Source organism: Oncorhynchus mykiss, chromosome 7 (genome assembly GCF_013265735.2).
Source record: "Oncorhynchus mykiss isolate Arlee chromosome 7, USDA_OmykA_1.1, whole genome shotgun sequence".
NCBI classification, from domain to species: Eukaryota; Metazoa; Chordata; class Actinopteri; order Salmoniformes; family Salmonidae; genus Oncorhynchus; species Oncorhynchus mykiss.
Window position 1 is genome coordinate 55309127 of NC_048571.1, and position 13498 is coordinate 55322624.

The 13498-nt window shown below is 40.4% G+C and overlaps 1 protein-coding gene across 1 annotated transcript; it reads left to right on the forward strand.

The window, feature by feature from the left end:
- Positions 1–4321: 4321 nt before the first annotated feature.
- LOC110528019 (mRNA turnover protein 4 homolog) lies at positions 4322–6777 on the forward strand. Its single transcript, XM_021609796.2, has 8 exons — positions 4322–4458; positions 4708–4766; positions 4888–4991; positions 5110–5191; positions 5313–5380; positions 5532–5683; positions 5923–5999; positions 6099–6777. The coding sequence occupies exons 1-8, from the start codon at positions 4431–4433 to the stop codon at positions 6249–6251; spliced, it is 723 nt and encodes a 240-aa protein (XP_021465471.1). The 5' UTR covers positions 4322–4430; the 3' UTR covers positions 6252–6777.
- The last annotated feature ends 6721 nt before the right edge of the window (positions 6778–13498 follow it).

Sequence of the window (13498 nt, forward strand, 5' to 3'; positions counted from 1 at the left end):
ACGCGCGCACACACAGTACTCCCAAAATGCATAGGCCTTTCAAAGAATGTCCTTAAGTGGACACAATTTGTTATTTCAAGGTAGGCATGTCTAATTCTCGGGCTAATATGTCAATTTTAGGAACTGTATTTTCTCTCATAATTCTGTGCTATGGGCTTCAGAGCTCCCAGTCACCCTGTGCAGAAAACACATTGTTCAAGTTTAAAATTAAGCAATAAGATATCATTAGTATTTTTTTTTTTTTTTTAACTTGGCAAGTCAGTTAAGAACAAATTTGTATTTAGAATGACAGCTGAGGAACAGTGATTTAAACTGCCTCAGGGGCAGGATGACATATTTTTACTTTGTCAGTTCCAGGCAGGGATTTGATCTAGCAACCTTTCATTGCTGGCCCAATGCTCTAACCACTAAGCTACCTGCCTGTATAATATTGTCCTGAAAAAAAGATGTGTGATAGATCCCACTGGACACAGACATCAATTCAACGTTGGCTACCACAGCATTCTGCAGCGGTACGCCATCCCATCTGTTTTGGGTTTAGTGGGACTATCATTTGTTTGTCAACAGGACAATGACCCAACACACCTCCAGGCTGGGTAAGGGCTATTTTACCAAGAAGGAGAATGATGGAGTGCTGCATCACATGACCTGGCCTCCACAATCCCCTGACCTCAACCAAATTGAGATGGTTTGGGATGAGTCAGACCGCAGAGTGAAGGAAAAGCAGCCAACAAGTGCTCAGCATTGTGGGAGCTCCTTCAAGACTGTTAGAAAAGCATTCCAGCTGAAGCTGGTTGAGAGAATGCCAAGAGTGTGTAAAGCTGTCATCAAGGCAAAGGGTGGCTATTTGAAGAATTTCAAATATAAAATATATTTTGATTTGTTTAGCACTTTTTTGTTTATGTGTAATTTCATAGTTTTGTTGTCTTTACTATTATTCTACAATGTAGAAGGTGCTAAAGGGAAGTAGTTTGTCGTTGAAGAAAATAAAGAAAAACTCTTGAATGAGTAGGTGTTCTAAAACTTTTGACCAGTAGTGTATATGTAACTGATAGATGCACACACACACAATACATGTTAATGTCATTTGTAAAGTTGTTTTTGTCTGTCATGTCTTTCATTGTATCGGACCCCAGTAAGACTAGCTGTCGCCATTGGCATCTTCTAATGGGGATCTTAATACATCAAATCACATCTCGTCTTCACAGACTGAGGTTGTGTTAACACTTCAACCGTTTTCAACAGTTACACTTCAACAATGAAAATAAACAAACACAACAGCGCACCCGGTGGATTACTAAAGCACAACCACAACTACCACACTAAAACAACCACAAACGATTTCTGCTTTACCACCTTCTGTCCATGCCTCCTCAAGGCAACAGCACACACAGGAGAGATATTCCCATCTTGTCATGTCCTCTATATTTTCTCCTGTCCTGTGTTAACTGCAGATTGCACCTTAGCATACTTGTCTGGCTCCTCATTGCACATCCACCAAGACGGCCTACTTCAGTCTGACGTTCTTCACGGTTCGTGAGGTTGACACAACGCAGTTGTCAACAGGGATGGAGAGGTCTTGGAGCTGGCAGGTCTCCCAAGGAATGAATAGCAGTGCTGTCTTGTAGAGTTTGAACCTGAGGGTGTGGACCAACATCCAAGCGTGTGTAACAACACATCCACCACGCTGATCCTCAACACAGGGGCCCCTCAGGGGTGCATGCTCAGACCCCTCCTGTACTCCCTGTTCACTCATGACTGCATGGCCAGGCACGACTCCAACACCATCATTAAGTTTGCCGACGACACAACAGTGGTAGGCCTGATCCTGACTACAGGAATAAGAGGACCAAGCATTCCCCCATTCTCATTGACGGGGCTGCAGTGGAGCAGGTTGAGAGCTTCAAGTTTCTTGGTGTCCACATCACCAACAAACTAACATGGTCCACACATACCAAGACAGTCGTGAAGAGGGCACGACAAAACCTATTCACCCCCAGGAGACTGAAAAGATTTGGCATGGGTCCTCAGATCCTCAAAAGGTTCTATTTTACTACTGCTCTTTAATTACTCTTATCCAGATTTGTTTAAACTGCATTGTTGGTTAGGGACTCCTAAGTAAGCATTTCACTGTAAGGTCTACCTACACCTGTTTTATTCGGCGCATGTGACTAATACAATTAGATTTTGAAGCGGAGACATCTTCCAGAAACACAGAGATAATATGTCAGGGGATAGGCAGAAAAAGTGAGTGCCTTCAGCACACCAGTGATAAGAGAGACCCTGAAATGCCAACACAGAGGGGGGAGCAGAGTACTATATATATCAAGAACTTTCCTAGTTTCATAATTTGCGGTAGAGTGCCTCACACCATCACATCTGGAAAAAACAGAAACCACCAGTTCGCAATAAAGTTTGCAATAAAGTAAACAGACAAGAGACAACAGCACGCAGTAGAAATGAAAACGTTAGCTAGCTGAAGCTAACTGTTAGCAAAAGTGTTTTGAACCTGTTGAAAATAAACTTCCAATGCTCCTTCATGTTCTTCATCCAGTTGTTTCATCTTCAGCTGAACATTTCAAATGTGCTTTGTTGAAATATTTTCCGATCATGTCTAGTTAGAATACAGCTTATGTCAAATTGACGTCAAAAGTAGAACATTTTGGCATTTTAGCTAACCCTAACTCTTTTCCTAACCTCAACCTAATTATCATAACTTGCTGCGTAAGTTCTCCTAGCCTGCTACGAAAAGTAAATTCTGACATAAGCTGTACTCTATTCAAAACTATATTTTCCTTCTGCTTCAAGTAGTCCTGCAAATATGACCTATCTCATTTTAACCAATCTAATCTTTGTTTTAGCTTTGACGTAGTGTCTGTTATCGGTAGGGAGTGATTTCAGTGTCCCCCCACAAAAAAAAGTCAGTGCCAAAATAAATTGTATTTGAATTCATTCAATTCCGTTTGAAATCATGAAATACAAGTTAAATGTATGAAATGAATGATTCAATTTGAGCATTACACATTCAAATTCAATATCTGAATATAAATTCAAAATGATGGGATTCAAATACAATTTTTGTTGGCACTGAAATCAATCGATACATTGGGATCAGCTGAGTTGATGGAGACTTGATAACACTTCATCAGAGATTTTAGATTCAATTTGAATAAAGCCCTACATTTATACCCAGTCGCATCATTGAGAAAATATGGTGAAAATATTCAGTCATACAAGCTAAAGAAAATCAGTGAAGTCTACAAAGAATATAAATAACACATGCACACTCACAGCTCCATTTCATTTGTTTATGTTTGGTACACCATCACTAGGTGCTTGTGTGTGTAGGAGCCAGGTAGGCCTAATAGCTTGTCTATCTGGGATTTCACCTCTTGCCACTGCATTTCTCACTTCAGGTTCACAGATACAACCATGGGTGATGGAGATTCATCATTTTAAGCCTTGTATATATCACCACAGTAATTCTCAACTTCATCACCACATGATCATAGGCTATACTTACGCAGCCTAGCGGATGGGAAGGAAAGAGAGATGGAATGAGAATGGGAAATGAGTGATATGATGTAACATACCACTGTGACCCAGATTTGACAAGTCAAGCACCCACCCCACCCCCTGCTGAATAATGCTCAATAAATGCACTACTGCAGCTGTTGTGTCTGCTGATCCATGCAACGCCTCAAACCAGATCCCTAGATCTCGCTGCAAGGTGGCTCCCTTGACAGAATACATGGCTCGGTGCAGAGCATAAGATAAATAGTATGTTGTCCATAATCTCATCTGTTACAGATAATTATCCCACAAACACAGCAGGCAACAGCCACTGTGTCCATGTCTGTTTAAAGCATTCATTAATTAGTCTACATTGAATCATATTTTAGTGAGAAAAACACCCTTTACTTTCAAGTACATACCACAGACACCTCATTCAAGTGAGACTGCTGCCCTCTCCAACCTGTCAATTTTTTTTGTCATTGCAGTGCAATATGTGCTTTATGGAGCAAAAGAGGTACAATATTTAGATTCAATAGAAAACAACAGAATAAAGAAAGAAATCAGAATTTCTGTCACACCATAATAACTTTTAATGGCTTTATCATGATTGCTGTGTGCTTGTTATGGCACTTGTTATGAGGTGCGCCCTCTCATGTTTGCAGGGTTCCATCTACTGGGGGAAAGGAGACCATGTCCATAAAGCACATATATTTTGCATTGTTAATCCAGATGATTAAATCATGTATTTATATTATCAAAGTCAATATTTTATTTCAAGTCAATTATGTAGCAGAAAATGAGCTCGGGAAACGCAACAATTCATTTTTTTTGTAGGCATATTTTGGACCGCTATATTCAACAGACAGAAACACGTGGGGTCCTTTTCCTCCATAGGTCTACACAACGTGAGGACCATGCCGAAGTCAAAGAGAGACAAGAAAGGTATGTTTTTATGTCATTTGTCCAGTAGATTAAGCGTATATATAGTCTAGTGTATTGCTTCATGTAATAGTTCACGAATATAGCATTTCCAGGGTATGTCTTGCATCAAGAGGTGAAAGAGGAGCCAGCTAGCTACGACGCTAACGTTAGCTAACTAGCTAATTATGTTTATTAAGATGGCTAATGCTGAACATACTTTGTTGTCCTGTATGCATCAAACCTGTTTGTTTGTCTTTTTCACCTCTTCAGTTTCACTAACAAAAACAGCCAAGAAGGGTCTGGAAACTAAACAGAACTTAATAGAAGAGGTAACTACGTATACTGATACCCATCAATCCTTCCTAGCTAAGTTGTTTTCTGTCTGACATCGGTACCCAGCTAATAAACGCTTGACTAATGGTCTGTATCTGTATGTCCATGTCTTTATAGTTGCGGAAATGTGTGGACATTTACAAGCATCTGTTCATCTTCTCTGTGGCAAACATGAGGAACAACAAACTGAAAGACATCAGGACAGCCTGGAAACACAGTCGGTAAGAACACACACAACACAGGTCTAAGCAGCCTGGTTCTCATTACTGTGTGTTAATGTGTTATGCGTATAGGTAGGTGCAGCTGGTTTGACAATGAGGTGACGTTTTTCTTCTTCAGATTCTTTTTTGGCAAAAACAAAGTCATGATGATCGCTATAGGTAAAGGATCAACAAGCGAGTACAAAGACAATTTGCACAAGGTATGCTATATTTGTTGTGATGAAGTTATGTAGACTCATGAGTTAAGGTCTTGTACATTTGGTGTGCACAAAGACAATTTTCAAGGAGTTGAATTAATGTTGGTCTCTGCTTATTTTGTAGGTCAGCCGGTTTCTGAGGGGAGAAGTGGGTGTGCTATTCACAAATAAAACCAAGGAAGAGGTACAAGAGTAAGTAAACCTATGTCTTGCATTTCCATTAAAGATGTACCTTCATTAAATGTAGTCTTTTTTTTTTTTGTTCATCTGGTGCTTCGGCTGATTCCTTGCCCTCAATGGTAGTTTCATATAAGTTGTTTTTCTCTTGATAAATGTTTTTCAGGTATTTCAGCCAGTTTAAAGAGATGGATTTTGCACGAGCAGGAAACAAGGCAGGGATGGCCATAACACTTGATGAAGGACCCCTGGAACAGTTCCCTCACTCCATGGAGCCACAGTTGAGACAGTTGGGACTCCCCACAGCACTCAAGAAAGGTGAGACCTGTCTCTGATGTTCAGAGAAACCTTTCATAAGTCTGCAATGAAAGGATGGCTGTAACCTCTCTAGTGACCCACTTTGTTTAGTTTAAATTAACTTTTTCTGCTTCTGCTACAGACTTCTGATCTAACAACCGAAGCTCATCGATAACTAGTCAAGTTTACGTAGGATTACTTCCAAAGGGGAACGATTAAATGTTGCAATTGTTGGCTTATACCCCATTGTTTTGTTGTAGGAGTGGTGACACTACTGAAAGACCATGACGTGTGCAAAGAGGGAGACACACTAACCCCTGAACAGGCCCGTATTCTGGTGAGTTCTAAACCTTTCCCCCAGTCTACACCTGATTGGCCTATGAGACATTCTGCAAGTCCACAGTTGCTAGATGGTTCCATTATTTTTCCCATATAGAAACTCTTTGGGATTGAGATGGCAGAATTCAGAGTGCAGATCAAGTGCATGTGGAACTCTGAAACGAGCGACTTTGAGAAGCTGGCTGAGGAAGAAGAGGAAGAGGCCATGCAGGATAATGACACAGAGGAGGAAGAAGGGGGTGGGAAATGAATCTGGATAGACTAATGGACTTCTCAGACCTTAGGATTTTAATACTGTGTGACCTGTATGTTTTAATGTCTCAACCTTCAAGTGTTTCCTTTTGCCTATGAAATACTAGATTTCTGGTATGTTACCCATTGAATCTTGTGAACATACATTTTGTGCTTTATACATCTTTTGTGGTCCACTCAAATACAACAGTACAAACTAAACCGGTTTGCTTGGTTGTGTCTTATAAAACATCCCACAAAAAAAATGTTTAGTGGGAATTGTTTATGCACAGTATAGCTTTAAAATTGCCAGCTATGTAAAATTGTTAGCCACATTTTGATCCTTACAAACGCACTGGTCATGGCAGATCAGTGAAGATAAAATAATCCCATTGTTCTCCAGTTGATTAGACACAGCCTCCAGAAAATGTTTTTCCCTAATTCATTGAATTTAAATGAATTGCTCACCATTAGAATATACAAAATCAAAATAATCTGTGCCTTTCGTAGTTTGTTTTAATGAATACTTGCATCAATCTGATAACACAAAATCTCACTGTACAATTAGCCAATTGTTTTATGGTTTGTGGATAATGTCGATATAGTCAATCAGATGACCATGGGTTTTTGAAACATCTAGCAGAGGTAATTGGGGCTACCAGGTCCCAGACCTGTTGGAAGGCCTCCACCACCCGCTCATCTAGAGGGCCCTCCGAGGCAAACGGGTTCTGCTGCAGCTGATCGATGCAGGACATTCCAGTGATGACACTGTATCCCAAATACTTCTGGAACAGTGGCGACAAAACCCAGGTGCAAGAGGACCCAACCATTTGCACTACATACGTCACACTAGCTAAACATTTATGGTAATAATTGTAGCTAGTACTGCTGACATTGAGTGGCAATTGTCATGTTCAACCTATTGTTAAATTTATTTAATTTTCTTTCATATAAAGGTGGAATATGTAGAAATCCTTCCGCCATTTCCTGTGTGCTGAAATTCTAATAGTTCACCTAATTTCAGTTTGTGACAAAATAAGCAGTCATTGTGTAGAGAATCATTTTACCATCTAAACGGCTGTGTAATATATTTTCCGTAACCAAACATATTGTATTTTCAGCTGTTTGAAGCTGGTGTACAAAACCGAAAGCAAAACACGCAAAAACTAAACTTAACGGGAAGCATAGAAATGGTGCACATGAAACAGATTTACTGCTTAGACTTCCTTTCAATGGGACTGACAGATCTATAGCTTACATTTCTATGTGAATTTTGTTGGTTTGCCCAAAAAGGTACATATTGTACCTTTAAAATCAAAGTGACTAGCTGATAGTGGGTTGTCCCTGTTGTTGCATGTGGCTTGTTACCTTGAGGTGGGAGTGGTGGTACATCCAGTGTAAAGCAGCATATGTCATAGTCTGCTTGTCTGAGCCATACACTGTCTCCAGGGTCTTCTGAACAAGCTCAATATCCTGGGAGTGACATTCCTTCCAGTACCTGACATAGAACACATGAATCATCCAAAGGTAATGTTTTATTGTATCTAGTGTAAAGGTAATCTTGACAAATAATGTTTTCATTGTGAATAACAATTTTTATCCTATTATTACTGTTTAATTTATTGTAATAGTTTAAAAACATAACATTGCCTTCATTCAAATTACAGAACAATGTGGTGAGTGACAGATGCAGGCTTTCTGTGTGTGTTACCTGATACACAGTGGGAAGTATCCAGTTGTTTGCAGATAGTAGCGATTTCAGCAACTTCTGATGCTATATAGTTTGGTAAGCCAAGCTCCTTGTATTTCCCCTGAAAACCAACATAGAAATAAAGACCATGCCCAAAGAGCATTATCAATCGTTATTTGTTGCATGCGCCGAATACAACAGTTGTAGATCTTAGATTGAAGTGCTTACTTACAAGCCCCTAACCAACAATGTAGTTAAGAAAAATACACAAAAAAAATAGAAATAAAGTCACAAATAATTAAAGCTGTAAAATAACAATAGCGAGGCTATGTACAGGGGGTACCGGTACAGAGTCAGTGTGCTGGGGAACCCGTTAGTCGAGGTAATATACATGTGGGTAGAGTTATTAAAGTGATTTATGCATAGATAGAGTAGCAGCAGTGTAAAAGAGGGGGGTGGCGGCAATGCAAGTAGTCTGGGTAGCCATTTGATTAGATGTTCAGGGGGGGGCTGGGGTTGAACTGGTTCAGAACTTTATTTCGCTGGTCGGAATAATGGTTCTGTTCAGAGCAAAACAATTGGAAAATAATCGAGACGTAGCCTGTGTTGCAACTTTGGAGGTTTTGTGTTGCACTGGCATTTTAGTTAATATGGCTGACCAGGCCTGTTGGTTTGAGATTTTCCTGTAGTTGGTGTTAGGAGGGTAACCCCCAGTGAGATCAGTACATCGTGGAGCTCATGGCAAGCCTGCAGTGTGTCCTGGATGGTGTTCTGATGGTCTGGAGCATGGAGGTAGAAGAGTTCCACAGACTAAGTATGCAGTCTCTTCAGCCAGGTCCAGCTGGGAACTCACACTGTCTGGTTTCAGGGTCTTTCAGGGTCTTTCCGTCTCAGGGATTGGTCTTGGTGGCAATGCTCACTGGAGATACAGGCAAAAAAACAAATGGCTGATAAGGTCCAATAATTTCAGAGAGCGTGTGTAAGAAGCTATAGTGGTAGGCCCTAATGTAGCAGAGGTTTGAAAAATTGTAGCTAGTTTGTGCTTTGTGAACTAGGATTCTATTTCTGGACACATTTTAGGCACTGCATGTGGGTTAACTTTTCTTACACTCATACATGTTTGTTTAACTTGTCTCTTCTTCTCTTATGTTATTAGGCCTACATGCCTATTTTCCAATGCGATCTGGGGATCCCTGCACAACTGAAATGAAACGCCCCACACTCTAGTAGTGGACATATTGCAGAAACATAGCAGTGAAATATGCAATATAGGGTTTTCTTCCATGCGCTGCGCTCTCCTTATGCCAAATAATCAACACTTTATAATATGAATTCAATGGATTGTAGTCAGTAAACCCATGGAATATGGTGTTGATATTATTTATAAAAAATCTATTAGCAAGTACAAATCACAAGTGCATAACTAAACTCAGCAAAAAAATAAATGTCCCTTTTTCCTGTCTATATATTAAGATATTTTGTAAAAATCCAAGTAACTTCACAGATCTTCATTGTAAAGGGTTTAATAAACACTGTTTCCCATGCGTGTTCAATGAACCATTAACAATTAATGAACATGCACCTGTGGAACGGTCATTAAGACACTAACAGCTTACAGGCGTAGGCAATTAAGGTCACAGTTATGAAAACTTAGGACACTAAAGAGGCCTTTCTACTGATTCTGAAAAACACAAAAAGAAAGATGCCCAGGGTCCCTGCTCATCTGCGTGAATGTGCCTTAGGCATGCTGCAAGGAGGCATGAGGACTGCAGATGTGGCCAGGGCAATAAATTGCAATGTCCGTACTGTGAGACGCCTAAGGGAGACAAGACGATCGTCCTCGCAGTAGCAGACCATGTGTATCAACACCTGCTCAGGATCGGTACATCCGAACATCACACCGGCGGGACAGGTACAGAATGGCAATAACAGTTCCTTTTTGCTGAGTTTATATTTACCATTAACAAAAATAGTTGGAAAAAGTGTACTTGTATCATTATTTTGTTACATTGTTTTTATAAACCATGTCCAATATTTGATAGGCAATAAAAACAAGGCTCATGTTGGTCACATCAATGCTAACTAATGTGAGCTAGTCATGCTGGGTGCACTGTGCAGTTCCAAAACAATTCAAATGTGGCATCCTAGACCACAAATTAATGTTTTGCATAAAATAATGTCCCAGTTACATGCAGTATAGCAGGATTGGGATTTTAGGCTGACATTTTTAAAATTATGTTGGAACTGTGTAAACTCACTAGCAGTAGGCTTGTATTATATAACTAACTGTACCTACCAGCATACAATCCTTTCTCCAACTAAATGTTCATCTTTGCGAGTTATATTACACGGTACTAGGATATTAGTCCATCCATAAAGATTAGAAATGAAACAAAATGAAACTGTAGGTGAAAACCTGTCTGACTTCACTCGTTCCCAAGCAGGTTAGTATGTATATCTTAGTATGTATATCATGATGCAGTCTTTCTTGGGTCATTTGGCTCCTAAGCCAGGTATGTAAACATAATGCACTGAAAGATCTCTCACAGCTGCTATAACTGGGATGGTCAGCGTGGCCTGCATGATTGCCTTCAATGATGGAAACCAATTAGGGTCTAACAGTTTATACACACAGGACATGTCAGAAGAGGCGTCTTTCTTTTTTGAGAGGTAATGTTTAGCAATAACTACTTCCTCTGGCTTGAGAGGAATATGACATCTGTCTTGTGTGTGCCTGCCCTCTATGTTCTCCTGTGTTCTCTGTCTGTCTTGTCTGCTCCTCTCTCTCCCTCCCCTCTCTTCCTTGCTGTCTGAAGTCCTGCCTCCCTGGATCTCCTATCTTATTACAGAGATGTCATAGTATCAGTGCCGTAATAATATGAAGTATTCTGAACAGACAAACGGACACAGAAGCAATATGCGCACGAACACATGCAATATGAACAATAGGCCAATAATGTTTACCTGAATTGAGCGAAAAGGTAAAATCTGGGATCATTACTGTTCCTTAATGATATTAGAAGTTCACTCAATCTTAAGCCTGATTTAACGTTCAACTGTCTTACCCTTCCCTAACACAATACCTGTGTTCTCTCTCTCTGTGTTGCTTTAGCAACAAAATCAACATGCGTGCAACCATGGGGCAAAACAGATGAGGTAGGCTTCGAGATAGTTGACAACATGTAAGCTATATTTCATCTCCAATGCTTATTGCAAACAAATACATTTGCACAATGACCACTTGTTGTCTCAAATACATCGTTACAGTTGTTGATTAGCTAGTTAGCGAATTTTAGCCATATTTGCATTGACATGAAATGTCCAAACAACTCAAAACAAGACATGGTATCAATAACATGATGAAACATCCTGAAATGAGCTCATATGATTCCTCACATGACAGTTTGTCATTCTTGCTAGCAATCTGGCCATCCAGAATCACAACAGGCTATCTTCTGCCCCATGGTTAGACAGTAATTGTTTATTTTGAGATACTTGTCGGGTGGTGAATGGAGTTCCAGCAGTTGGATTCAGTGTCTTGATAGCTAATCAATTCATGTCAAATCTCTGTACCAGGTAGCTAATGCTAGCAGCACTAGGTAGTTAGACTAGTAGTCCCGGCCTGACGTTAGTTAGTTAACGTTAAACTAGCTATCTGTCAGTGCAGCTTTTGAGTCAACATGTTGAAATGTAAGTTAGCTAACAAAGTTGACCTCCGTCCTTGTCATCTTTGCACTCTCTCTCTCAGAGAATGAACAGTCGCCCGTGCTTGCCAAAATATCATTTATTTGGACGAATTAAAAATCACTTTGGAAAACTAAAAAGGCAGGGCAGGCCAGGGCTCATGATTGGAGTATTCAATGTAAAGCCCTGTAGCCTAGTTTGTTCTACAACATCCCAGCCGGGCAAAAGACTAGGGTTGAGACCAAATTAATCAAAGCCTGTATTTGGTGACGTCAACGTTCTACTCACACCTACTGTAATGGTCCGGGCCTAAACCACATAAAAACAACACTAGACACTCTGGAACTCAAAGCTTTTACAATCTCATCCTGGAATATACAAGGTCTGAGGTCATCTGCCTTTGGCCTAAAGAGGAAGAACCCAGACTTTATCCCATGTGTAACTCTGTTGTTTTTTTCGCACTGTTTTGTTTTATCTTGGCCAGGTCGCAGTTGTAAATGAGAACTTGTTCTCAACTGGCTTACCTGGTTAAATAAAGGTAAAAGAAATTGGAAATACAGACATTGTCATCCTACAAGAAACATGGTATCAACGAGACGAACCTACTGGTTGCTCTCTAGGTTACAAGGAGCTGGTAGTCCCATCCACCAAACTACCGAGTGTGAGGGTTTGCTGATTTGGTATAGAGCAGACCTGACCCACTCTATTAAATTTGTAAAAACAGGAAAATTTTACATCTGGCTAGAAATTAATAAGGAAATGATCTCAACAGAGAAAAGTGTCCTCGTGTGCTACCTATATCCCCCCCAATATAATCCCCATACTTTAACACTAACAGCTTCTCCATCCTAGAGGGGGAGATCAACAATTTCCAGGCCCAGGAACATGTACTAGTCTGTGGTGACCTAAATGCCAGAACTGGACAAGAACCTGACACCCTCAGCACACAGGGGGACAAACACCTATCTGGAGGTGACAGCATTCCCTCCCCCATATGCCCCCCTAAAGACAACTATGAGAACAAAAACGGGTCACAACTCCTGCAGCTCAGTTGGATGCTGGGTATGTACATAGTCAGTGGTAGGCTTCGAGGGGACTCCTATGGTAGGTACACCTATAGCACATCTCTTAGCAGTAGTACTGTAGACTACTTTATCACTGACCTCAACCCAGAGTCTGTTAGAGCGTTCACAGTCAGCCCACTGACACCCCTATCAGACCACAGCAAAATCACAGCCTACTTGAACAGAGCTATGCTCAATCATGAGGCATCAAAGCCAAAGGAACTGGATAATATTAAGAAATGCTATAGAAAGTATAGGGGGCTCTTCCAGGACAGCAACACAATTAGACCCAACCAAATCATGAGAACTAAAAGATAATTACATGACACATTAGAAAGAATTTACTAAAAAAACTGAGCAAACAAGAATACTATTTGGCCCTAAACAGAGAGTACACAGTGGCAGAATAACTGACCAATGTGACTGACCCAAAATTAAGGAAATATTGTACAGACTCAGTGAGCATAGCCTTGCTATTGATAAAGGCCGCCGAAGGCAGACCTGGCTCTCAAGAGAAGACAGGCTATGTGCACACTGCCCACAAAATGAGGTGGAAACTGAGCTGCACTTCCTAACCTCCTGCCAAGTGTATGACCGTATTAGAGACACATATTTCCCTCAGATTAGACAGACCCACAATGAATTCAAAAACAAATCCAATTTTGATAAACTCCCATATCTATTGGGTGAAGTGCCACAGTGTGCAATCACAGCAGCAAGATGTGACCTGTTGCCACAAGAAAAGGGCAACCAGTGAAGAACAAACACTATTGTAAATACAACCTATATTTGTTTATTTATTTTCCCTTTTGTACTTTAGCTATTTGT